A 27,383-nucleotide genomic window follows, 5' to 3' on the forward strand; every position below is an offset into this window, starting at 1 on the left:
TCATGTCATCCTGCAGGGACATTTTACTGAGGGCAGCCCTCAGGGCAACATGAAGCAGCAGAACACTGAACTGTAGTGGATGAACATGACTGGAGTGAATCGTGCTTGCAAAATCTACCTCAAAGGGTGTGTAAAAGGAGCTGCTGTAGGAATGACCTGTGGATGGGCCTTGGCATAGCTCACACAAAACAACAAAACCCACACAAACTCAGGTACTGGGCCTTTCTCAGAAAGCTGGAGAGCTTTCCCAAGGTTCTTCCAGGCTGTAGGGTCCCCTTGGAGTATCTGGAAGAGCATAACCAAGAACAAATAACTTCAGTCAGCATTTCCATCAGCAAACACAACACATTTACTGCCTCTAACTTTTCCTCTCTTTGGAAACAGACACTGTCTATTGATGTGCCTGCATTCCATGTGTTCTTTTTTACTTCTGACAGCAACAAGGAGTGAGAATTTTTGTTATGCTGTACAAAGAGGTGGAGCTTGCCCTGGGGATCAACAGTGAATACAGCAAGCGGACACTCATGCACCTCCATCCAAACATCAAGGTAATTGCACAGGGCTGTGTGGAGGGTGTTTGCATTCAGGTCTTCTTGATGGCTGGTGCTGACCCTGGTGTATTTGGGTGGGAACTGCAAGTTCAGGAGTGTTTCCCACCATTGCAATGTGTCTGACAAGGTACACCCATATGGTAATGCCACATCTGGCAACTTCATTTCTTTTGGTTCTAATGGAACATAAAATTTAGTTTAGATTTGCCAAAGCAACTGTTTGCCTTAATTCACAAGAAGTGTATTTCATGTGACAAGTTAATGGGATTACATCAAATGGAAAATTACAAATTGAGAATGTTGTCTCATTTCAGCATTTCTGCTCAAATGTGAATGATGAAAGTCAGCCCTGGGTGTTAATGTTCCCACCACAGAAGAACAGCATTGCACTGTCCTGTGCTGTTACACTGCTCTTTTGGCACCAAGCAGAAAATCAGTTGTGGCAGACAAACCAGTAGATAAGGCTAGATCCAGTCTCTCAGAGACACATACACCTTAATGAGCAGTAAGATACTTGTTATGCTAGAATAATTGATGTATTTTCACTTGATCAATTGCCACAGGGAAGGGAAGCATCTGTTTATCATCTTTGTAGCAAAAGTGGACAATACACACAAGCTGTGTCTCAGGTTTTGGGAGCAGCCAGGTGAAACTTGGTAGCTTTTTCTCCAGGAGACTGGTCTAGTGGCTCTAACATCATGAATAAAACCCTGAGCTTAGATGCAGAAATTAGGGTACACTTGTCAAAGAGAAATTCCTAAACAAATGCCAAACAACTTGATTTTAAGTGGGGGGGAAAAACACCCGACTTCTCATTTCACTTGTGTGATGGCAACAACCAGAGAAGTGACTCAGATCACCAATATGTTGTTTTCTTTCAGAGCAGGCACTGTGTTTGAAAGCTCAGCTATTACAGCTCAACTGAAGCAGTTTCTTTAACTATGGTCCTCTTATGAAGCTGTTGTAATGGTGACCTATCCCAGCATCAGTAATCATTGCTGCTTGGGATTCCTGCATCCTGGGGAAACACCTTCCTGCCATTATGGGGAAATTGAGTAGCTTCTGCCAATTAAGCAGTGGATGCATCCAATAACAACTGCAGCATTTCCCCATCACCCCAAACAGCCAAAAAAGGCTGACCAGCTCTCTGCCTGGAAGGATTTAAATTTGACAGCGACGCTGAGCTCGACTGCTGGTTTCCTCACAGGTGATGAGGCACCCAGACCACGTGTCCTCCTCTGTGTACCTGTGGGCCCACCATGAGAAGCTGGTGATCGTGGACCAGTCTGTGGCGTTCGTGGGTGGCATTGACCTGGCCTACGGGCGCTGGGACGACGACGAGCACCGCCTGACCGACGTGGGCAGCGTCAAGCGCGCCTCCGCCGCCGCCACCAAGTCACTGTCCACCGCCAACCTGGCTGTAAGTGGGTGCTGCTGGTGGGGAATGCAACTTCCCCTAGAGCCAGTGGGTAGGAGCCACGAGAGCACCAGCACATACACAGGCAGAAGCTTGGCAGTGAAGACACAGGAGGGTCCAGGCATGGAGTTCCAACGTGCTTTAATGTAGGGCAGTGCTGAAGGGGTCCAGGGGCCAAAGACAAAGGAGGGTCCAGGGTATAAATCCAGGGAAAGAAGGGGCAGAGGAGACCATCAGGGCCTGAGGGCTCAGGGGTAGTACACAGGGAAGGGCCCAACAGGAAGTGCCAGGCTGGATAGGCAGGGTTACATAAACCAATGGGAAGACTCAGGGAGAACTTACTAAATATTAACATACAAGGGTAAAAGGGGTAGGGAAGGCCAATGGACCAGTGAGGAAGACAGAACTGGGATAAATTAACTGCAGAGCACTATGGGAGAAGCCTCTTTCCTCACCCTATCCTATGGGGAATGCCTGGAGCCTATGGTGCATCTCTCCAGGGTGTAGTTGTTGTCTTCTCCCCAGTAAATTCCTGGGCCTGCACATGAGTGGGCAGGGTCCAGCTTGTGGCCACGGTCAGCCATGGCAGGTCTGGGGAAGGGGGGAAAGGGCTGTGTGCTCTTCTGAGCATGGGGTTGGGTTTTGGAGCTTTAATGACAAATAAGTGGTGTGAGGAAGGATCTAAGCATCAAATGACTCTTTATGTCCAGCTACTAAGAAGCCCTTGCTAGGGCACAGAAATAAGAGGGCTGGGTTTCCCCTGGAGCTTGGAACAGCAGCCACAATTTGAAGTCTGTGCTCTTAAAATCTTAGAATGGTTTGGGTTGGAAGGAACCTTAAAGATCATGTTGTTCCTACCTCCATCATGGATAGGGACACCTTCCACTAGACCAGGTTGCTCCATGTCCTGTCCAGTCTGGCCTTGAACAGTTCCAGGGATGGGTCATCCACAACTTCTCTGGGCAACCTCTCTTTTCTTAGAGATGCAGAGTAAGCACTTGGAGAGTGCTCTGAAATGTTTGTTGTTTGTGCCCTCAGCAGCTGCCTTGTTTGCTGAGCTTTCTGCTAACCTGGCTCTGTATGCAACCACATGTCTCTAAAAATTTGAGAGGTCTAGGTTGATGAGAATTTCAAGGGGACTAATAATCCAGAGTAAATTTATGGATCCAAATGCTGCTAATATTACTAGGCTTTCCTGGTGAGTACCTCCTCAGTACAGACTTTCCCCAGAAAGCATGCCTAGTTCCCACTGAAATGTGTCTGTCACAGAGCAAAATTTGGCTCTCGTGGTTGTTTCTGAGCGCTGATCTGCACGAGAATCTGTAAAGGGGAGCCTCTCCATACCTGACCTGCAGCTATGGCTTGTGTCTTTTAAGGCTGCAGCAGAGTCGACTGAACGTGTCCCACTGCAGCCTCAAGGTCTGGCCCCAGAGAGCCACGTGTTTGAGAGAAATGCTGATGATGCCTCAGACACATCAAAGATGAAAGGAGTAGGAAAACCCAAAAAGTTTTCAAGGTTCAGCATTTACAAGCACCTGCACAAGCACGGCATGCACCACTCTGACAGCGTCAGCAGCATCGACAGTGAGTCAAGTGAGTGATGCTCAGCTAAATAATGTATATAAAGGATGTGTGGAGGTGGTGGTGGGTGTTTGTGCACGTTCACATGATTTCTAGGCCAATGTGTTCTTTGTATGGAAGGAAAGTTGACAAGTTACCTAACTATCAGAATAAGAGCTGTGTGTAGCCAACATGTAAATTTGTGTCACTGCGAAATAGAGAAGAAAAGTTTTATGTGTTTTTTTAATTTAGCTAATTAGCAGTTTTCATGAGCCATCAGATGATGAGATACAGTGTATGTGATTCTTAATGTTTGTGTCATTGAAAAGTGTTTGTTCCTGCAAGAGAGAATTGAATCTGTCATTTTTCAACTTGGATTTGTTATAACAAGCAAATAATTTTTGAATGGGATTATCCCCTCTCACAGACTAGTGTTAAAAGCTAGATTTTAAATAAGTTCATATAAGTGGAAATATTCCAAATTTACCCACTTACTAGAGAGGAAAGTCTATTCAACAGTTGAATATTTAAATGCAGCTTTTAATTCCCAACATTAAAGATAACTTCAGTGCTAAAATTACAAGGATCAGCTTGGCAATTGTTCCAGAATGAAATCCTTCCTGAAAGTCCTTGGCTCCTGAAGAAGGGGGAACTTATTGGAATTTCCATCCCTCCCTGCTGATCTTTCTCTTGCCTCTGGCTCCTTACGGGGGCCTTGGTTGCAGTCAGCTCAGGACCCAGCCATGGCTTTGTACTTCATTACATCTGTTTGGGTTAAAACCTGCTGGGTCCTGAATTAGGTCCTTTGCCTGGCAGCCACTTGCAGCTCCAGCAAACTGATGTCTGGTTTGAGTTCCTCTCTGCCAGGTGTCTTCAGACAGGAGCAGACACCACGGTGGCAGAGGTGGACGTGTGTTTTTGCCATGAATAGAGCATCTTGACTCTCTGCAGGTTACTCTACCCCCACTAGGAGCCAGCCGAATATAATCCAGAGTTTAAGGCCCCATCTGAAAATGTTCCATCACCACAGTGAATCCAAACAGGGGCTCGCTGAGCCTCGGGAGGGTAAGTGGAGGAAGGCAGAGCTGTGGACTCCTTCAGGCTTTAGCTGCTGATGTTTTTGCATTATAACTATGGTAAGAGTGAGGCTGGGTGCCAGGATCAGCCTTTGCTGCTTGTTGTTCTCCCAGCATCCTTGTCCTGCCTCTGTGGGCATCCTGGCAGAAGAGCCTTCTCCAGAAGCTACAAATGCTGCTGCATAAATAAATAATAATTAAAAACCCCAAAACAACAACAACAGACCAAAATCAAACAAATGAGCAAACAAAAAACTTGCAATAAAGACAGCAGGGAACAGTTGCAGAAATAGTTCTCATTCTGGTATGTGATGATTTCAGCAGTTCATCCTGTAAAGTAAAGAGCTGTTACTGGAACTGGGAAGTTCTATATTGGATATTTTTAAAGTAAGCCTGATGCAGGAAGACATGCAAACAGAGAGAGGAAGCAGCAGAGTGGCTGCTGCCAGTCCTGTGTTTGGACAAAGACTTGGGTCCCCTCTTTTGCTCCTAATTAAAACCAAGGAAAACACACTCAGTTGAGACAGGATTTGGGGGTTGTGAGCACTGAGCTGTTCCCATCTCTGGACTGGTATTGGAAGGGCCTATCCCAGTGTGGTACCTTTCCAAGATGCCTTTGGGTGCAGGAACAGAGTGAGGAGCAGTTCTTCAGCATCATCCTCTTGCAAACATCTTCCTCTAAGGCATTAATTGCCAATTAGAGAATATTGGTTACAAAGTAGTGGCAGGCAACAAAGCATTTCCATGTCTTTGTGGAGACAATGTGCAGTCTCCCCCGTGGCCATTCATGCTCACTCATGAGTCACTGTGCAGTCATCAGAGCGTGTGGTGGCCTGCATCCCACACATTGCCATTCCCACCCAGGCATGTGGAGTCAGTGATTCCCCAGCTCCACCTGGACTCTCACTAGAGGCTGGAGCTTCCCAAGGCAGCTGTGGTGCAGACCTGCTGCATGGCATTTCTGGCATGGCTTGGCTCAGCTCGGCTTGGCAGGGTCACAGCGGTGCTGGCAGGGCTTGCTTTGTGTCCCCTGGTCTTGTGCTGCTGCCAGTGTGTGTTTTGTTGACTGTTTAAAGTTGGTTTTTCTGTGTACTGAGGGGTTTTGTGGTTACCTGGTGGTGTGGTTGGGTTAGGAGGAAGTTTCTGCTCGTGGCATCACTGTATAATTATTGCATTAATATTTGGTGTCATGGATGAAGGCAGCTCTCACAGTCAGGAAATAACACCAGGTAGCTGTTTATGGTCTAGGCCAACATTTTTGGATTTTTTAAGAGCCTGGAAGAAGAGTTCACTGCACTAAAATATGTGCTCTGGAAAAGGGATCCTGTTAGGAGGGAATATCCCTGCATACAATATTTCAGACTGTTTTCAGTCAACACTAATTTGGAATTCAGGATCCATTTGTTCAACATATAAAATTGTATCACAAATGTCACTGCTATTTGGAAAAAACAAAATGATACTAAGAAAACCCACAATACTTCATGAGGGAACATGAATGTCTCATTCTAGATAATAAATACTACTTCTATTAGAGGAGATGCACCCTGCTAGAGAGGCAAAATAATAAACTCTCTAGCAGAGAAGATGGAATTAGTTCACTGTTAATGTAAAATATATGAAGTAGATGATATACATGATCTGCCATATGGGAATATTTAGGTGTTATTGAACTGGGGAAAGGCAAATGGTTATTGGGTGATGCAGTCCAAGATAAAATTCAGCATCTGCTTTTCATTTCCATAATAGACTCCTATTTATAACCTCTTCTGATTATACAAGAAATACTAAAATAGGGAAGAAAAAATGCTGACATATACCCCTTGAAAGTAACAGGAGGACCAGGGAGAAACCAGCTTCAGCCACTTGGGACTGGCAGGTCTCAGCAGTGCTGTTCCTCTGAGTCTCTCACTGCTGTGTGCAATGGATGGACATGACTTTGGAGCATGTTTTTCTTTTGTTTGCCTGCACAGATAAAGGATCCATCCGTAGCCTGAAGACAGGTGTTGGAGAGCTGCTTGGGGAAACCAGGTTCTGGCATGGAAAAGACTATTGCAACTTTGTCTTTAAAGACTGGGTTCAACTCGACAAGCCTTTTGCTGGTGAGTGGGAGTCTTTGCATTCCCCAAACTTTCTTCTGTACCTTTTCGGTCTCAGATCTTATTTTTCCTGCCTTCAAGCCAGAAGTAACAAGGCTGGTTTGGTTTGGTTGCTAGGAAAAAACAGCAAAACTCCCTTTGAGGGATTTTAGGGCCAATTATGCTGTTGCAGTCCAAGTCATCTGCCTTGGGGATGCTTGGTGCCAGAAACCTCAGTGTGAGGAGGGGGATGCTGTGCTTTTCCACACTCATGTCCTTTATCTGAGGAAGTTCAGCTGTGTTCCCCTGTCGCCCAGACTTCATTGACAGATACACCACGCCCAGGATGCCCTGGCACGACATCTCCTCCGTGGTGCACGGCAGAGCCGCGCGCGACATCGCCCGGCACTTCATCCAGCGCTGGAACTTCACCAAGGTGGGTGTGCCCTCACTGCTGGGGGCATGCAGGTAAGCACAGCCTTGCCTCATCCCCCTGCCCTCTGCAGGCATCTGTTTTGTTTCCTTGTGTTGTTTGGTACGTTGCAGGCATTTTTTCTTTATCTGTTGCAAGCATTTTTTCTTTATCTGTTCTTTTCTCCCCTGTGCAGATTATGAAACCCAAATACCGGTCCCTGTCCTACCCATTCCTGTTGCCAAAATCTCAGCAAACTGCTCATGAGTTGAAGTATCAGGTGCCTGAGGCTGTTCCTGCCACAGTCCAGGTGGGTGTTGGTCTCCTGTCACATACTCCTCGGAGGGCTTGTTCTGCATCCTCCCAGGAAGTTTGAACCCTCTGCAGAACTTGAATTATAAAATGCAAAACTCTTGTCTAATTCAACTCATAGATTAGGTGATCAGATCGTCAAATGCAGTAGAATAATGCAACACTTTTAGTAGAGAGGCATTAATTTATATCTCCACCTTTGAGGTAAGGAAACTCAAGTGTCTGCAGTACTCAAGTGGTGGGAACACTGTGACTTTGTACAGCTGTGTGGTTTAATGGTTTGTTTTCTGCTGCTCTTCCTCTAACACCTAACATTTGGGCTTTGTGATTCATGGAGGCCTGATGGGTTGAGGTTACCCACTGAGTATTTATCTCAGATCTCAGAGAGTCTGCCAGGCCCTGATGCCTCGCTCAGATGGGTGGTGGTCAGTGAGAGCCCAGCATTAAGTGGAGTCTTGGGGCTGGAGTCTTGCTTCCTGCCTTGAGCTTCATCTGCACTTCATTATGCAGCCCTACACCCCTGTGGGTCCTCTGCAGTTCCACACAGTCAGCCCACAGTCTGATTTGTGACAATCAGTCTCACAGTCAGAATTGCCAAGATACCTCTGTTTAAAAGCCCAGTTTGCTCTGTCAAGTGCACATACTTGAATACTTGAATATTGCTCTTACCCAGCAGAAATAGGAACTTGTTGAAGAGTACAAAGTCAAAATAGTTATGCTGAAGCAGCAAAACCATTGTGTGTCTCTGTGGATGAAAGATGTATGAAGTAAGAGCAGTTAGACCAAAACCAGGAAAAATGCATGACTTTGCTCTTTGTAAGGAGTGGTCTGCCCAGATGACAGCACTGCCTGGGGAAGCTTAGTGAAATAAGATGTTTTTTCCTGGGTTTGTGGGTTGCCAGGGCATTGTCTGCTCCTCTCTGTGTGGTGTGAGGGATGGGCAGCACAGGGATCTTGTGTCGGGGTTCTGGGGTGTTTCACATCAGCCTCCAAAGCAAGGCTCCCAGCTTGCTGGGAAGTAGTTCCCTTCAGGCATCATCCTGTTCCCTGTGGCTGTAAATGCCTCCCTGTCTGTGTCTGACACCAGCTTTTTGGGAAATCTTGTTCTCATGGAATTGATGGGGCTTGTGTCCCCTGAGCACACTTTAGCCGCAAGATAAGCCACAACTTCTAAATCATGGGGTTTGCTGTAGCAAAAAGTTAAGCTCTGCTGATTACAGAACTGGAAGCAGTTCCCAAAGGAGAAATTAAACTGAGAAAAACCTAGATGCAGCTTCTCTTCAGCCCAGCTGCAGAGCTGCTGGCTCAGGGCACCAGGCCGTGGGAGAGGAGGATGGAGCTCAGGCGGTGAGTGCGGGATCCGCAGGCTCCGGTGCTGAGTGATGGGTGAGCACTTGGAAAACCAGCCTGGCCACCACATTGCTGAGGCATTGCAAAGAACTGATACATCCAGGAAATGAGGGGCTGCTCTCAGTGATGCCATAAACAGCAAAAAAGAGAGCAGGTTTGTCTTGTAAATTATTCATTTGAAAGTACCTTGCTCATTTCTTATTTATGCATCTGTCAAAACAGGCCTGCATGTAGACAAATAAACCTACGTGATATTAGGCTGCAGATGGGTTGTCCTGAAATGTACCAACCTTCCCAGTATGAGGGAAAACTGGTGGGGAAGAGCATTTGCAGTGCCAAGCCAGGTGGAACCAGCGAGGGGGGCTCCTCTGCCCAGGTTGGGGCACCCTGTCTGGGTGCAGGTCTCCAGGCTGCTTCAGCTGGGTTATGATTTCTGGGTGACCTCCTCAAGCTCCAAGGAAGGGATTTGCAGGCACTTAGTAAAATTTTGACTGTCTCCTCCCTAATACCCACACTGGCCTGGTTTCCCTTGGTCCCCAGGTGACACAAGTGCCCTGAGCATCCCTGAAGTCCCACTGTGAATCCAAAAGTGACTCAGTCTCCCCTCCTGATGGAGGTTTCACATTTGGCTGCTGTAGGAAGTGGGGACAGGGGAGAACACCTGCAGCCTGGATCTGAACTCCCTCTCCTGGTTGCCGTTTTCTGGAGCTCCCAGGGGGTGCATCAAGGCATCCCTGTGTGACTCCTCCTTTTCGCAGGGACAGAAATATCAATCTCTTGCCTGTCCAGTTTATTCATTTTGGAGGAGAGGGCTCAGGTGCTTGCATCTCCTCTCAGTGGTACAATTCTGCACAGAAATAAGCAGATATCCTAAAACCTTTTACCAACTTTTTATCCAGAAAAACTACAGCAATATTCTTGTTCTCCTTAGTATTGAATCCTTTGGCTGGCCAGCAGCCAATCCCCTGTTATCTCCATTTGAGTACTGTGTAGGGATTTTATAGGCAGCAGTTACTGCCCCAAGGTAAAATCCAGCATCCCAGGACTGTCCTTGGCTATGGGGTGATTGAGGAAAGGCTGGCTGTTGGATTTCTTGTTTCTGACCTTGTTTGCAAATCTGTCTTCAACTGTGGGCAGATCAGAGGAAGGGAAAACACAAAGGATCCTTGGGGATTGCAACGTTGCTGCAAGCCCAAACCACTGACCTGTCAGCAACAGATTCCAGCCTCATTGTACCATCTGGTTTTGCTCTCCTCTGTGAGAGGAGAGGGGTAGGAAAGCGTTTCTGGGGGGATAGAGCACTGACAAGGGCTTTCCCCTGGGCAGGGAGGATGAATGCAGTGTGTGTGGGAAACACTGTGGAGGTACAGGCTGGGAAGGAGGAAAAGGAGTCAGGCATGCTCTCCCATCCTTTTTCATTTGAACTTGCAATGAGCAACATGATTTTTGCAAGAGCACATTGATTTTTGCAAGAGTCAAATAGAGATCTGCCAAAGGCACTGCCAGATTTTTTTTCCACTATTCCATCTCCCAATTTCCACTCCAGAGTTTGCAGTTATCTGCCAAAGCCAGCATTGCAAAAGATGTGATGTGGTGAGGCAACATCCCATTCCTGATGGAAATGCAATGAAAGTTTAATGCTCTGGCAGCAGCTGACGCCCTCACCTCTTTGAAGTCTGCGTGAGAGCCCTGCTTTGCTCAGGGTTTATGCACCAACCCTCAGCAAACATCCCATTTATTACCCTTGTATCAGTTAGAGAAGTTAAAGAGATGACAAGCTATGGAGAGGCTCAAGGGAGGGGAAGGGAGAGGCTGGAACATGGAGACTCCAGCTCTGCATGGGAGGGGCTCTGCTGGGCAGCATGTGGCCTTTTGTCCCCATGAAATAGGTTGGGTTTGAACCAGCTGCCTTTAAACACCTTGACAGGAAAGAGAGGTGTCCAGAAATGTGAAGTGAAACATCAGTGATAAGGGAAGGGCTGTGTATCACATTTCCAGGTGTGGGTATGTGTGAGTGTCACAGCTTTGTCTCCATGGGATGTTGCCTTGGTGGCACTGTCCTGTCCCTGTGGCTGCAGACCTGTTAAAAACAACTTTATTTTGAGGAAGTCCTAGATGAAACAGCTTATACTCATTGTGTCTCATCCAACATTTTCTGACACCTCCTCTTCCCTTTGCAGGGGGATTTGAGGTTGTACCTGATGGGAGCTTTTTGGGTGGTGCTGTGCCAGCTTTTTGGAATTAGCCATGACACATTGTTCTGGGGTGAGGCAGAGGATGGTGGCACTGTAATGGGGGCAGCCCAGGGTATGGAGTGAGCTGGGTGCCTGTTATGTGGAGGGGTGAGGAGGAATGTAGGGAAGGGCAGGTGGATGATGGGATGATGTACTGGGAAGTCATGGTGCTGCAAAGGGATGGTCCTGAGTGATGATTCTGTTGTGTTAACTAGCAAAAAAAAAAAAATCAGATTTTGTGGACTAAAAAGCTACAGTCTGCCACTTTCTGAAGTGCAGTTCCAGATTGCTGTGCTGCTGAGGGTGGAAGTGCTGTGAGCTCCAGTCCTGCATATGGAATAATTACCCTGCGTTCAACCCTGAAACACTGTTTTTTCTCTTCTTATTAATGCCAGTAACAGCTTATTAATGCCAGTGGTGGAATTTTGTTCAAGATCTCAGTCTGCCATGGTGCTCAGTGTTGTTTCAGCAGTGCACAGCTTGGGATGAGTGGGAACTCTCAGCCTTGGCTTTGTAAACAAAATGAATGATTAAACACCTTTGGAATGATCAGCATGGCTTTGCAGAGGTTTGTGCAGGCAAAGTGCAGCTGTTTGGCACTGCTAAAGGCTGTGACAGCCCTTGCATTCAGGCTGGCTCCCTCACTCCAACATTTGTGACCCCAACACTCACACAACAAGAGTGCACCCTCCTGTTGGCCAAGAGAGCAGCTGAGAGTTGCAGGGCCTGTTTTTTACTGGGAAAAGCAGATGTGGGAGAAGCTCCTGTCCAGGTGAAGGAATTAGCTCAGGAGCCATCTGCTGTTTAACAGCCATGGCCCTGAGTGCCATTTCCAGAGATCCTCTGGAGACAAGAGGATTGGTTTGGTGGATTCCCAAGAGATCAGGATTTTGCACACATTTCACAGATCCCCAGCTTCTGAGTCTTATGCTGTGTGGGACTGGCCCTGAGTTCCAGTGTAATGGTTATACTATTTTAAGGAGATATTTTAAGACTATTGTTTCAATGTTTTTGTCTTGACAATGTTTAAAGAGAGAGGCTAATGACGAGTAACTATTCTCCCAAGCACGTACTCCGCCAACACTTAATTAAAAACTACATTTCCATCTAGGAAAGCCCCACTTGGGGTGAAGTGTGGCTGCCTCTTGACTCAAAGTGCAGGAGCAGGAGGTGCCACAGCATCTCTGGCTGGGGGAGACAGGATGCTGACTGCTGTGGGGCTTGCTCAGCATGACCCAGAGCACAAAGGCTGTTTCTCATGTTGGTTGGGCTCTCTTGCACAAAAACTGCAGGGTGGAGGGGCAGGACATGCCCTGGCAATACTGCAGGAATCTACTTTAAAAGTGGATTTCCAGTAAAAACTGAGAAATAAATGTGGGCAGCTGAACAAAAAAATGTAAAAAGTTGTATTATCACAAATGGGATGGCTTGTGTAAGAATTTGGCAGAAGAAACAAATGACCTCAAGTGCTGTGAGGACAAAGGCACGGCTGCGTTATCAGACTGACTGTATGATTCTGTACAGCCTCCTTGGGGGAAAAACACCCTGCCCCAGCTGGGGACCAGCTTTAAAGTGCTGGGCAGATCACTCATGGGGATGTGCATCCCTAAAGCTTGCAAATTTAGGTTGTTTTAAAAGCAGTTTATGATAAGACCTTAAGCATGAGCAAGCATCTGCAGCTGCTCAGGTGGGAGAGCCCAGTAGTACAGCAATGGGACAGGGCTCTTATGTTTTTAATCTGAACATTGCTAAGCATCAATACTATTTCTGTCTGCCCTCTCTCACAATTACAAATGCACTATAAATGTTGCACTTACTACCTAATTTAGTGACAGCCTGGCTGTGCCAGGGAAGAGCCTTGGCCCTGGGATAATTCAGGTGCCATGGTGCTGTCCTGGATGGACAGAGCTGAAGGTGTCTCTCTCCTGCTTTCCAGGTGATCCGCTCTGCTGCTGACTGGTCTGCTGGCATTAAATACCACGAGGAGTCCATCCACAAAGCCTACATCAGCGTGATAGAGAACAGCAAGCACTACATCTACATAGAGGTCAGTGCCAGGGAGGGAAGGCAGGAGGGTCCTGATGCTCTCAGCATGGCTTGCAGCCATCAGGAGGGTAATTACTTCATGAGGTTTGGTCCTCAGTTTTTAGGCGTTTAGACATATCCTGTACCTTCAGTGGTCTTCAGGCCAGATTGATGGCTGTGTACCGTGACAGCTGTGGAAAAAAGCAGACCTCTCCTTTATAAGGCTCTTTGGAAAATTGCCAGCAGCTTTAATGGCCTGTGCAATAGTCTCCCTGTCCCCTCAGTGGCTTTGCAGTGTCCCTTGTGCATGCCCAAACCTCCCACTCACAGGGCAGCTCTTCAGCCACACAGCCTTCAGCTGCAGCAATCTCTTGTGTCAGAGTGACACTCAGTGCTGGCTGAATAGAGATGCTTTTTCTCCTCTTTTTTTTCCCCTTAGGCTCTTGTTAGGTTGCTCTTTACATGAACTTTCTAAGGAGTGTGATTAATAAGGACTAATTCATTCCCTAAGCAAGCACAGACACACACATCATTTAATCATAATTTAAAAAAGCCTACAATCCAACGGCACACAAACCCAGCTATCTTTAGTTGTTCTTGGTCTGAAATAAAGCATGCAAATACTTTGGGTTGGTTGCTGGCAGTGTCTGACAGTAGCTTCTCTTGCTTTTCCTGCAGAACCAGTTTTTTATTAGCTGTGCTGATGACAAAGTTGTCTGGAACAAGATCGGTGATGCAATTGCTCAGAGGATTCTTAAAGCTCACAGGTAACCTGTTCTTAATAAGGCAGTGGAACTCTTCAGGTGCATTTCCATGCTGTGGTGCAAAAAAATAACCCCTCAGTGGCCACAGCTGGACAGTAGCCCTGCCAACACAGAACTGACAGCGTCCAGCATCTGCATTTGCAGCACTGAGACTCCTGAGTGGTTTCTTTGCATCCAGAAAGTGATTTTCTGGACTTACCCCAATGTAAATGTATTTTTTAACTACAGAACTTGTTTAAAAACAAGTCCTTTGTGCTCTGGTTCAGTGACACCTTTGCTCCATTGCCAGTTTGCCTTGAGCTGGGTGGTCAGGCAGTTCCATGGGTGGGAAGTGTGAACTGGGATTTGTGGTTTATTTAAATCATCTAGAGAGGAGCGGCTTCAAACTGGGGAAGCAAACACATTTTGAGGATTTGACTGCAGGGTTCTGCTATTGTTTGAACAACTTTTTCTGGTACATGCTGGAGGGTGTTCACCACCTCCAGTCTTTGCAAGGGGACCGTTGTTTGTTCCTGGATGGATTGAATCCAACCATGTTTTAGACACTCCTTCAGCACACCTAACCCTGTGTTAACATTAATGCCACAGGTAGTGGCTTGTCTTCACTTTGATCCTGGGCAGCCTTGCTTAGGGTTGCTCCCTGGAGTCTCTTTGAGACATACATTTCATAGTATAAAACTGTACCCTGCTCCTGCTGGGCTGAAATACAGGAAACTTTCTAAACTTTTCCCTTTCATCTCTCATGGGCTTTTTCACCACACACGGAGATGTTTTTTTGCATGGATTGTTTTTTCCACATTGTAGTTGTCCAGAACTCTGCAGGGCCTGCTTTTCCAGAGGTTCTTTCTCCAAGGTTGCAGGAATTTTTTTTCTTTTTTGCACTTGAGCTTGGAAATTCCCACTTGGATAAAGGCACCCAACCTGAGACAGCCACCAGAGTGCAGGAAATGTCTGCAAGGCCACAGGAGCTGCCCTGGGTCAGGTTGTGCTCAGAGCACTGTGGAAAGAAGAGCTCTATTGCAACAGGGAGAGCCTGGGTGTTATCTGCTGTGCCATTAACAACGGGGTGGAGTTGCCTGTGATCTATGTGAGCTGCAGTGAGTAGCCTGAAAAATTGAAATTAGCTAAGGATTAAAAGGTGGGATGGATTTCCTCACCTGTAGTAAATGAGGAGCAGTGCCAGTGCTGCTGGAAATGCTGTTGCTGTGTTTGTAGTGCAGCTTTGAGGCTCAGAGACAGCTGGACAGAGCATCTTAGGGCACCTTCCAGTGCCTAAAGGGGCTAGAGGAGAGCTGGAGAGGGACTTTGGGGAAGGGCATGGGTGATAGGACAAGGGAAATGGCTTTGAAGTAAAAGAGGATTAGATTGAGTATTGGGAAAAAATTCTTCCCTGTGAGGGTGTTGAGGGCCTGGCACAGGTTGCCCAGAGAAGCCGGGGCTGCCCCATTCTTGGGAGTGTCCAAGGCCAGGGTTTGGAGCAGCCTGGGACAATGGAAGGTGTCCCTGCCATGACTTTGGAACTGGAGGAGCTGTAAGGTCCCTTCCACCCAAACCATTCTGGGATCCTGTGATCTCTGTGCTGATTGATGTCCCCCTGGAGAGCCTCTCTGGGTTGCCTTTCCTGCCTTTGGGAGCTGACCACCACAGGTCCTTTGCATCAGTTGCCTGCTGGTAGCAATGCTACTGAGGCAGCAGCCAGTTCTCCAGGTAATCTGTTAAGGTATTCCCATTTTATAGACTTTATGTAATCTGTCATTCTGTCCAGATACTAAAAGTCTGTCACAAAAGGGGATCACACAGACTCTTAGTGACCCATTTCCAGATATGATGCTCACTTCTGCGTTACTCCAACTGTATGCCAGTATTGTACTGGCTTAATGTTGGCAATTCTTAATGGAACATAAGGTTCAAATTCTGTATTACCTAAGATTAAAAGTAAATTCAGACCTAAATGGTTTGTATCACAATGCTAATTTTCCAAACTGCCCCAGGAGAACAGCATTTAATTATAAATTAAGGTCTCTAGTGAGCTTGTATACTTCTCACTCTTCCAGACTAAATATTTTCTACTGATGTTATTAATAATGTTCTTTTCTTGGTTTCCTCTTTTTTTCATGGGTGGCTCTCTAAGCAGTTTAGTAAACACTGTCCTTATACAAACAAGCTGCTTTTGGGGGAATGCTTGTGTTGGTAGACCTTTCTCATGATACAAACAGACTTGGTTTCACAGTCTCTTGTGTTTGGGTCAGGCCTCATTAACTATTTCTGAGCTCTGCTGGTGAACCAGAGCCAGTCTGCAGTGCCCAGCACAGCTGGAAGGAAGCTCTGGTTGAAATGAGACACACAGATCCTCATTGTCTCCCTCCCAGCTCAGATGGGACCCCAGTGCTTCACAATTCCCACACCCCTAAATTCACTGCCATGGCTTGCCCAAGGAAGGAGTGCTGTTAGCAAAAACTGCAGACTGGCTCTTCCTCAGTAAAAGAAATGGGTTTGTGCTGGTTAAACTGTGTTTGCCATCTAGTGGCAGCATCCTTCCATGGAGCATCATCCTCGTCCTCCTCTTCCTTCTCCGTGGCACAGAGCAGGGAATTCCCAGCGCCCAGGGCCACCTGGAAAGTGCTCTCAGAGCAGATGCACCTGTCAATTGTCAGCAGAGGAAACCCAAAGGCAGCTTTGAGAAAAGCCCCAAGCAGTGCCGTCATGGTAGCTTTTGTCTGAATGGGGTCAGGATTGATTTGGAGAACTCTGGAACTGAGATTTTTGGGTGCTGTGGTGTATCAAGGATATATTTGCCTTCCCCTAGTGATCAATGTTTTGCTTGTGCCCTGAACTTTTTCCACCTTTTGTGGTGTTTCTGACTTCTGAAAACCAGGAGGCGGTGGGAATGTTGGGTTAGGTTTTGGGTTTCTGTAAGCTTTGCTGTGCTCTGCCAGGCAGCTGTCCCCACCAGTCTGCACCAGAATCAATGTGACTGGCCTATTGGGGTGCTCAAACAAACTTCTATAGTGGCAGACACAATCTGAAAAATCCTTAGCCTACCCCTGAATTTCAGTAAAAGTGTGTTTCTTTTCCTTTAGCTTCTTTTGTTGTTAGCTGAGAGTAAATTATTCCCTGTGCTCCTGAAGGAGCTCTCAGAGCAGCACTGATGGCAAATGATGATTTCCTGAAACTGGAAATGCACTTCACACTTTGCTCCCTCAGAATTTGTATGGTGGCCTTGGATGGGAACCAGCTCAGTCATGTCAGGGGAAGTGAAACCGAGGGTATTCACCTGGTGTGAAGCTGTGCCTTGTCCAGGCTGACATTGCCCACGCTCTCTGTTGCCAGGGAGAACAGGCGGTTCCGAGTGTACGTGGTGATCCCGCTGCTGCCCGGCTTCGAAGGGGACATCTCCACAGGAGGGGGCAACGCCCTGCAGGCCATCATGCACTTCAACTACAGGTACCTCACCAGGCTGTCAGAGCCCCCTGCACGCCTCCACTGCTGCAGGGGGTCCCCAAGCCCCACCTGCCATCAGTGGGACCAGCGTGGACAGAGCTTTGGGCAACCTGGTCCTGGGGAGGGTGTCCCTGCCCATGGCAGGGGCATGGAGCTAGATGAGCTTTAAGGCTCAACCAACCCAAACCATTCCATGAGTTGTTTTCTGTAGCTATGATATTTTTTGAAAAATCCTTTCCTTAGGATTTTTCCTCCTGAGAAGCTGCGAGGCCTCAGGAACAAAATGTAAACAATGGTTATCTGCTGCTGTGGAATGCAACAGGTGGAGCTGTGATTGGTCTCATGTGGTTGTTTCTAATTAATGGTCAATCACAGCTGGCTCGGACTCTCTGTCTGAGACACAAGCCTTTGTTATCATTCTTTCCTTTTCTATTCTTAGCTAACCTTCTGATGAAATCCTTTCTTCTATTCTTTTAGTATAGTTTTAATATAATTATATCATAAAATAATAAATCAAGCCTTCTGAAACATAGAGTCAAATCCTCATCTCTTCCCTCATCCTAAGACCCCTGCGAACACCATCACATTTTCCACTTTTTCCACTTTGCTGATTAATCAGATTTGCTGACCAAGATTTGTCTCCAAATCTGCCTTTTTGACCAATACTTGCCCTGGCTCTGCCTGTTGGCCCCATGCAGTCAATGGCATCTTCCCCAGTGTGACTCCAGGATGGATGTTTTGTGGGGGGCACTTGCAGCCCAGCAGGTCTCATAGGAAGGACTGAGATGCAGCAGGGTAGTCCTTGTGCTGAGAAATGTAGAAGGCAAAACAGCCCAAGATGGTTTTACTGGAAAGCTGCTATGTTACAGTATGGCCAGGGCACAGTCAGTGTGCAGAGACTGCTGGAACCCTCAGAGTGAAATCCCCCTTGTCTGCTGGCCTGCAGGGGTCCTGCTGCACCTCCAGGAGGATGAGGGGCAGGGGACACAAGCAGATGTAAAGCAGAACATGCCCCTGATGCTTCTGCCTGAGCTTCCTCCTGCAAGGGCAGCCAGAGGAGATTGCCCATGGGTTGGTCGGTTCTCAGTGGAATTCCAGCTGTGGCTTTTCCAGCCCAGCCATAATCACACAAACTCCCTGACCTGGTGTTTTCCACGTTTTCTTAACATGATTTCACACCCAGGCCTGGCACAGGGGGTAGCAGCCCTGCTTGTCACACGTTTACAATCATTGCCATGTGCTCTAGAAGGCAGAAGTGTTCCCCAGCTCCTCTGTGGGTTGGAATAAGCTCCTTTTGGAACATAAGCAGTCCTTGATGTAGTAACAGTCATTTGGGAAAAGAAGCACCCTGTTTCTCCTGCTGTTTGAGAGGCAGCTGTGTTTGTGATTTACCCCACCCGGTTCTGCTCCAGCACAAGCTGCTGTCTGGAGCCACGGGGGTGCTGATGGCTGCCTACCTTCTTTACAGGACCATGTGCCGAGGGGAAAACTCCATCCTGGGTCAGCTGAAGGCAGAGGGTAAGAACCTTATTCCTCTCCTCTGTGTTGTTTACTTTGGAGGCTGCTGTTTGGTGGATGCATCTATAACACGTAATGCAACACGTGCTGCGGGCTCGTGGCGCTCTGGGCAACCTCCTCCTTGCCTGTCCTCCCATGGTGAGCTCTGCTGGGTCACACAAGCCATGGCCACTTGTCAGAATTCAGACCTGGCTGCAGCCCTCATCCAGAGGAGGGGAGCACCCCAGGGAAGAGCACAGCACAGTTGCAGCTGCTCAGGATTGTGTTATTTGGAAAATGTCCCGAGCGGGGTCACGCTTCTGGGAGCCGTGAGCGCTCAGCCTTCCCCGTGGATCCCACACAGGGCTTATTCCTGGCAGTTGTCAGATGTGGAGAGGAAGAACCTGCCTAAGCAGGAGGCTGTTTCCTTGCCATGAGGAATCCTGCTGGAATTTGCTCTGCTGGGAATTGGAGCGCTGTGAAAACCCACAGTGCTCCAATATCACAAACACTGGGACCATGCATAATGCCTCATTTGTTCTAGGTCCTGGTGTAAATCTGAACTGCACACAAGTGCATTAGGACACATTTGCCATACTGACCATGGACAAAACACCTGCTTCCAGCCTCCTTTCTCAGGCTCTGCAGAAAAACAGTCTCATAGTCCACCTATTGTGCTGTGCCCAGGAGACTGGAGTAATTTCTCACTGAAGTGGGAGTCTCTGAGCAGGCAGCACAAGATCAGAGCAGCACAATGAGTTCACAAGCAAATTTGCAAGTCTATTTTTCAAAAAAACTCTTTCTGTTACCTGTTCATTTATAAGTTTTAAAAGTCAAAAGTGAACTATTATTCATAGGGATCTTCATATAAACAAGGTCTTTTTTTTTTCTCTTCCACTTCCCTCATCCCATCAGTTTTCTTGTCTTTTAATTTTCAGTTGGAGATAAGTGGATAAACTACATATCCTTCTGTGGCCTTCGAACATATGCAGAGCTGGAAGGAAAACTGGTCACAGAGCTCATCTATGTGCACAGCAAACTGCTCATTGCTGATGACAACACAGTTATAATTGGTGAGCAGGGGCTCTCAGGAGGGGCTGGGGGCACTGGGTTCTACCTGGATCATCCCTTCCCATCCCCATGCACAGTGCAGGCTGCAGTGCCATGGACTTTGCTATGTTGTCATTTCTTTCCTGAGAAATATTCTGCTGTAAAAAAAAAAAAAAAAAACAACCCCAAAAACCAAACTCATAAATTCATCAAGAGGGAAGAAAGGATTCAGAGGGCTGTCATTTCATTTGTTTTTCTAAAATCTTTTAAATCTGTGTGTAACCGTGCAGAGAATCCCAGTGCAGGGAATATTGTCCATCTGTCTTGTATCAAACTCTGCTCTAGCAGGAAGACTTGTGAGACTTGTCATCTGTTCCTGAAAGAACAGAATGTGCTGTAAAATTTGGAAGGTTTGGACAACATGTGTCATGTGTCAGCTCCATTTCCTAAGAATGGGACAATATGCTATAGGGAGTAATAGATATCATTTCATCCTCTTCTCTTACCATATTTATTATGAGAACATGAAGCAAAGACAAGGGATTTCAGGCTCAGAGCTCTACACTGCAGCAGAATTTCAGCCTGTTTCTTTAAAGAAGCCCTTTTTGAGCTGTTACATCAGCAATAAAAGCTTTGCCTATCAATACCTTAATACCAGATTTTACAAGACTCAAAATACTCCCTCCCTTCAAAGCAGATGCCCTGTGGTGAGGTTTGCTTCTCTGTCACCTTCTCAGATCCTGTCCCCAGTGCACAGAGTGACTCTGAGGTGGTTTGATATCACAGCAGGAGCTGTGTTGTTCCAGCTGGGATGGTCTGGGGGGCCTGAGGCAGTTCTTAGTTGTTATTTTCTGTACCTACAATCTTGCTGTTCCCTTTGAGCCAACAGCTGCAAGCAAACAGTGTTCCCCCATGCCCTGCTTTCTGATGTCTGTGTAGGACAGAGAAACCTGTCTGGGGGACAGAGCCTCAGCTGGTCTTGAGCAGATCCCCCTGAATGGCACAGCAATCTGGTCTAGTGGAAAGTTTCCCTGACCATGGCAGGGAGGTTAAAAGGAGAGGAGCTTGAAAGTCTTTTCCAAGCCAAACCATTCTGTGATTTACCCAGAGAGCTCATCCTGCCTCAGGTAACTGGGTATCCAAACCAAATGCAGTTCAGACCTTTGAAAGATGTGGCTCCTTCAGCAGAAGTATCTGGGAAGTTGCAGAAAGAACAAATTTTGAAAATGTTGGCTTGGGCTTGGCTGTGATTTAATTTTCTTCCATTGAAGCCTACAAAAATTAGTTGGGTTTTTTTCTCTCTCCCAGCTCCTCTCAGGGTCTGTGTTTCCATAAGGAAGCCCCCTGGCTGATGCCTGGGCTTACCTAGAAACAGAGGCCAGACAAAGTTAAAAAGATACAAGTGTATGTATTTATTGAAGGGCCTTCAGGTACAGTAAGGGCAGACAAAGCCTCCCCAAGGGGCTACACCCAAAACGGACAATGGTCATGAGTTTCTCAGATATAAGTTTGGTCTGTTTGCATATCAGACTAATTCCCTAATTGGAGATTCAAGTAATGAAATCATATACTCCCATTTGCTCCCCACCCCAATTCACTTTTGTTTGTACTTTTGGGGCCTGAGGCAGATGGTGTCCTTGGTTCTCAGGCTTAGAAGGATCTGACCAAAATGTGAAGAGAGCTTACCAACACTCTGTATGGAGTTCAGAGTTACACACTAATGCAGTCCAGGATCTGAAAAACACAACAGCTAAAACCTTAAACACAACAGCTAAAAAACTAAAACCTTAATGCATTGGCTTGGGTTTTACCTGTCGGAGCCGTGGGTGTTCCCCATGGGGCCGAGGGGTGCAGGGGTGGTGGTGGAGGCTGTGCAGGAGCACCTGGAGCAGCAGGGAGACATTGCCTGTGCCTGTCCTGCCCTGCCCAGGCTCTGCCAACATCAACGACCGCAGCATGCTGGGGAAGAGGGACAGTGAGATGGCCATCATCGTGCAGGACAGCGACACCGTGCCCTCGGTCATGGACGGCCAGGAGTACCGCGCCGGCCGCTTCGCCCAGTCCCTGCGCCTGCGCTGCTTCAGGTGGGGCTGCAGGGGACACTGGGCAGGGAGAGGGGATAGGGGAGGGCTTGCTCAGGCTTCACCTGCCCCACAGCCTTTCAAACCAATGGGTTAACACTGCCTGCCCAGGTTTAGCTCTGCTCGGCCTGGACTTAGCCCAGGGTTTTGCTGCTGTTTCCTCACGCTGCTCCTGTCCACAGCTTGCTGGCTTGATTTTACAAATTTTTTTTGCTCTGGGATTTCACTAGCAGAGCTCATAAACAAGTGGTGTTTCCCCTCCAGATCCCGTTTGCACACTCTCTCAATCTTGGGTGGCAGTGTCACTTTTTAAAGGAAGCTTCTTTGCTGGGAGCAGCCATCTGGCCCCACAACACGGGCATTTTTAGTTTAAGGCCTTTTTCTTTTTTTTTTTTTTCTTTTCCCACCCTGTTCCCCATCTGGACAGTTACTGCACAGAAGAAAAGGAGAAAATCAAGCAGCTTTAGAGCTGAGAGATTATCACAGGGCATGGGAGTGGGAGGGTGCTGGGAGCACACAGGGTTTGGCAAGTCCCAAGGAAACTCCTTGTCTCCTGGCATTTATCAAGAGGGGAGTGCCCAGTGCTTCAGCCTGTGTGAGCATCCATCCCTTTGTCTTCTCAGGGTTGTCCTTGGCGGCTCCGACCTCAATCCGGAACACCAGGATCCCGTCTGTGACAAATTCTTCAAGGAGGTGTGGATTGCCACAGCAGCTCGGAATGCCACCATCTTTGATAAAGTGAGGAGCACAGCAATTTCCCCCTCTCTCCATCCCACACAGAGGCAGCAGATGCCAATGGGAGCAGCAGCACAGGGAGGGCAAAGACAGCAGGTCCAGTTCCTGGGGTTGAACTTCCAGAGATGTTTAGAAGGAATGAGTTGTGTCAGATGCAAGAGCTGTGAACAGGAAACTGGAGCTGGTGCATTCTCAGTGTGACAGCCCCCATGAAGGCAGCAGATCAGATTTCTCTGTGTTTGCATCAGCTGTAGCTCCAGTGAATGGCCATGGTGTAGTTACTGCTTGTAATTAGCCACAGTGTAACTGGAGTAGAAGCAAATTTTACTTCTGTCTTTTAATGACTTTTTGCAGTGATCAGAAAAGGCCCTGGAGCTTCCCCTCTGCCTGCTCCATCCTCACCCAGGGCAGGCACTTACCTCTTCCCTCCCTGTTCTCTGGGCTATTGATTCAGTCACTCCCATCCTGGGGAATTTGCACTGGAAGCTTGGTTTTTTCTCAGGAGCTCTGCATTGCTGCATTTCCCCTCCACTGACAGGTGACTACTTCTCTCTGTTTTGCTCAGGTGTTTCGATGCCTGCCCAGTGACCAGGTGAATAATTTAACCCAACTGCGTGATTTCATCAACAAGCCCAAATTAGCAACTGATGATCCTGTGAAAGCAGCAGAAGAATTGAAAAAGATTCGTGGGTTTTTAGTACAATTCCCCTTTCGTTTTCTGGAGGAAGAGTATTTGCTTCCCTCTGTTGGAACAAAGGAATCCATGGTACCCATGGAGGTTTGGACTTAAGAAGATGCAGACTGCTTTACCTTTTAAAGTCTTGTTTTCAGGAGAGAAGTTAATGAAAAATACAGGATTTTGGAATGTGAAAGAAGACTAAAAGCTTCTCCACCAAGGTAATGAGCCCTTCAGAAGGATTTTGGTGGAGGAGCTTGAAGCAAATCAACACTAGCAGACAAGAGGAGCGGAAAAACTTGGAAATGGTGGCAGATAAAAGTTTAACTTCTGGAGGAGTTACTTCTTCAGGCATGTTCTGAACATCTAAAGGATGCAGGCTGCTCCTAGGACAGGAACTGACTCCCAGTCGATGTTGTCACCACTGCCAGCTGTATCCTGTGGTTGTGATTGTGCTGTGGCTGCACAGGAGTCCTGGGCTGCCTGTGCTGCTTCTCAGGCTTTGGGTATCTGCACCCTGGCTCGCTGGAGTTCCCCATCTCACCCTTCCACGTGCCATCAGAGCACACTGTGCAGCCCTGCCACTGCTGGAAGTGCCATTTGCTGCTGCCTTGGACTGTCCTGCAGCTTTCTGAGTGTGTTTCACTTCTTAAAGGGAAACAGACTAACAATCCTGTATCAGAATCAGCATTTCAGTCTCTTCATCCTATTGGGGGAAAAAAATCCTCTTCCTATTGCAGCTGGAGCAATCAGCAGCCCTCAGGCTTGGCAGAAGGCAGTCTCTGGAGCTGGAGGTGCTGGAGATCACTGGAGCTTGCTGGCCTTCGCAGACACAGCACATCAGCTTGGTCCCACTGAGTGTGACTGGTTTCCTCAGGAGAGGATCAGGGTTCCAACTCAAGCCTGAGGTGTCCAGAGCTGGGGGAAGCCAAGGCACTGCAAGTGACAGGACTGAGACTGGAAAGGCAGCATGATCTGAACCAAGCTCTGCACTCTGCTTGTGTGTTCATGTTGCTGCCTATGGGTAGATTTTAATTTCCATCCCTTTCCCCCTACTTAAAAGAAGGGAAAGGCCAGTAAGCTGACACCATGCTCAGACCAAGCTGATGTGTGGATTTGTAGATGGGGTGAATGCAAGGGGGAAGGGGAGCAGATGGCAAAGCCTTGTCTCTGCTCTGCTTTGTTACTGAACCAGCCACAGCCTTGAGTGCAGTCATGCAGGATGTGTCTTCCCAAGCAGAGGTAAAACTCAGCATGCACATTCCTGTTTTACATTGCTATAAAAAGGTTTCCAAAGCTCTTTTGCACCTCCCTGTACAGAGCAGTTCAATCCAGCATCCTGGGAAAAACACTACAGCTCCTGGGTTAGGACCTCGTGTGGTGGGCACCAGCCTGGGTCTCACCCCATGCTCCATCCTGCAGTGAGGCCACGTCTCCCAGCTCCAGCCTGGGGTGTTCCTGGCTGTCTGCAGTGCTGTGTCAGCCACTGGGAAATGGAGCATTAGGAAACACTTGAGGAGAGTTGGATCTGGAGGAGTGGGAGGCTGAGCTCTTCTGCTGTCCCTGCATCTGGGCATCCCTTCCCTTCCCAAGGTTATACCTGTGCCCAACACTCCTTGGTCAAAAGGCCCAGTGAACTGGTATTTATTTTGTTTCACAGAAGAATTTATATTTTTTCTTTTCTACGTCTTCCAGCAGTTTTTTAACTGGAAAATAATCCCACTGGTCACCTACCTATCCCCAGAAGGTAGCTGGCATGACATTTTAGCTGATTGCCTTCTGTGTTCAGACCTGTAAATAGGCACCAGCTTATTCTGTCCCTGCTGCATCACCCAAATAGGGAACAAACCCCAGATGTTCTTCCAAATCTCAGCCCATTCCTACAGCTTCCACTGTTTTACACTTGTGTTTTGTAGATGCAGTTGCCTCCTATGCTCCTTTCTGGCATCTGTGGTCTCGTTCACCTTTGGGAAGTGCATGTGCAGCATTTTATATGATTGAGTCCAGGGGGTTGATGGTTTTACCTGGCATGCTGTAAGCACATAAATATCTTCCCTTGACTTTTTTTCCCTTAGAAACCTGACCCGGGGTCACCCCCCGCAGAGCCAAAGCAATGTGTGCCCTGACCATTTCCAATCAGAAAGATCAAAGGGGTCCTGTGATTTCACATCAGTGCAGGTTCAGAGCTTTTCTCTCCTGATGTTTTTAGCTGTTTTAGTTTGACTGAAGCTGCTGACTTTAAACAATTACAGCCTGCCAGAGAATCCTTGTCAGTCACACAGGTCCATGTTCAGAGTCAGAAATTGTTCAACCCCACCGCCTGTGCACTGAACCTGTCACCTTCTAAGTGCTCTTATTCTCCTCCTCCTCATACTAGCAAAGGTTTTTATAATTGTTAAATTATCCTTACATTGTCTTTTAAAATGGTAGGTTGCTAATTGTTGGGGCTTCCTAACTCCAGAGGTGTTAACCCCCCCTCTGCCAGGCTGTTTTGGGGAACAACCACTCAGGTTCTGCAATGCTCAGCCCCTGTGTGATAGCTGCTGGTCCCCAGTGACACAGCAGAGCCATGGAGGGACATTTAATCGACTGATTTGGTATGAGAAGGTGCTAATTAAGGAGGTCTTTCATTATTGAGGTAGCAGACAGGCCTGATGTTGGCTCTCTGTCTGGGAGGAGGTTCCCCTCTGTGGAAACAGAGGCACTGTGCTGACCATCCCTGCCCTGGGCTGGTGCTAAATTCCTGATACCAGGAGTTTAGAAACATTCAAATAAATGCAAGCAGGGTGTGCAGCCTCAGCACAGTGAGGAGATCCCAGCATCTCCAGTGGCTTGTGGGGCCATCAGGTTCCCTATGGAAGCAGCACTGCTCACCCCAGACAGACAGCAGGGCTGGAGCCACTCCAGTGAAGGCCCTGCTCATTCACAGCCCAGGCTGTGCTGTTTGTGTCCTGTCTGCTGCAGATTTGTTTCTTATATTAAGAAGCCTATGAGGTTGAACACCTTGAGAGAGTTGGTTTGTGCACCTGAACAATCACAACTTCTTAGTCTGTCATACCAGCGTGGGCCTCAGACTGGAGAAGGTCACCCACGGTACCCAGAGCTGGAACAGGTGATGTGGATCCAAGCACTAGCAACCCCAGAAACATCAGCTGTTTCTTGTGGCATTTATTTGTTACAACTATAGGAAATGAGAAATTCTCCCAGGCTCAGACTTTATTTTGTAATTCAACCCGAGTAGAACACTTCTTTTCCCTTTAAATTATTCTTTAACAGGTATCATTTTGAGAACTTATGCTCCTTTCCTTAAATTTTAACAGTCTAATATTTTAAAATATGTGTTTTGTTGTATAGATATTGGATTGGATGAATGTCTCAGTGTAAAGTTAATGCATGACCTAAAAAATGAGGGATAAAATGTCATTGTCTGCAAGAACTGTACTAAAACAGTTTATAAGAGAACCACTCCAGTGCTCCATGAAGAGGCAAAGTGCTCAGCTCAGTATCTGGTCTCTTGGTCTCAGTTTGACCCCTGACTTGATGAGCTGTGCTGCATTAAACCCCAAACACTCCATTTTCCTCTCTTTTGATCAAGTTTCACAACATGATTTTGCAATCCTGGTGCTGTCCCTGGGAGAACCTCAGTGCAGGTGTTGCCTGGCTGGGACTCTTCCATGAATTATTTCCAATGTGTTTTTTCCTTCCAGAGGGAGCATCCCTGTACAATCAAGTGCAGATGTGCTGTTGTTATTTCAGTGTAACGAGCCTTGAACACTTGTAGCAAGGACACTCTGGGGGTTGCGTCTGGTCACAGAGCTGCTTTTGTGGGGACACTCCCATACAAGTGTGAGAGAACTGCAGGATAATGCCATTTCCCTCTCCTGCTGCGCGTGGAGCCCCAAATCCATGCTGGGCTAGGCTGAGCCCTCTCAGCAGCAGCAGAGCCTTTCATGGTGTGGTGGCCAAGGGGAAGAGAAGCAGAGCAGGATGTGAGCAGAGGTTGGCACCCCTTGGGTGCCCCGTGAGATGTGAACACACTCACAGCTCATGGTGCTCATTCTGCAGATGGTTTCAGCCAAGCAATGGCTGCTGCCATGCTGAGGTCCTGCTGAAGCCAGGAGCTC

General features: G+C 47.5%; 1 protein-coding gene across 1 annotated transcript in view; it reads left to right on the forward strand.

Moving 5' to 3' along the window:
- Positions 1-26,831, forward strand: part of PLD1 (phospholipase D1) — a 44,101-nt gene extending 17,270 nt beyond the window's left edge. Inside the window, exons 12-26 of the mRNA XM_031055389.1 lie at positions 438-548; positions 1,759-1,971; positions 3,345-3,561; positions 4,480-4,593; positions 6,578-6,706; positions 7,000-7,118; positions 7,291-7,404; positions 12,927-13,037; positions 13,694-13,782; positions 17,110-17,223; positions 18,689-18,738; positions 19,656-19,790; positions 21,698-21,851; positions 22,472-22,586; positions 23,149-26,831. Coding sequence (XP_030911249.1) covers positions 438-548; positions 1,759-1,971; positions 3,345-3,561; positions 4,480-4,593; positions 6,578-6,706; positions 7,000-7,118; positions 7,291-7,404; positions 12,927-13,037; positions 13,694-13,782; positions 17,110-17,223; positions 18,689-18,738; positions 19,656-19,790; positions 21,698-21,851; positions 22,472-22,586; positions 23,149-23,373 — 2,010 coding nt within the window. The 3' untranslated portion in view covers positions 23,374-26,831. The remainder of the gene's footprint in view (positions 1-437; positions 549-1,758; positions 1,972-3,344; positions 3,562-4,479; positions 4,594-6,577; positions 6,707-6,999; positions 7,119-7,290; positions 7,405-12,926; positions 13,038-13,693; positions 13,783-17,109; positions 17,224-18,688; positions 18,739-19,655; positions 19,791-21,697; positions 21,852-22,471; positions 22,587-23,148) is intronic.
- Positions 26,832-27,383: the final 552 nt, after the last annotated feature.

Source organism: Geospiza fortis, unplaced genomic scaffold, assembly GCF_000277835.1.
Source record: "Geospiza fortis unplaced genomic scaffold, GeoFor_1.0 scaffold172, whole genome shotgun sequence".
Taxonomy (NCBI): Eukaryota; Metazoa; Chordata; class Aves; order Passeriformes; family Thraupidae; genus Geospiza; species Geospiza fortis.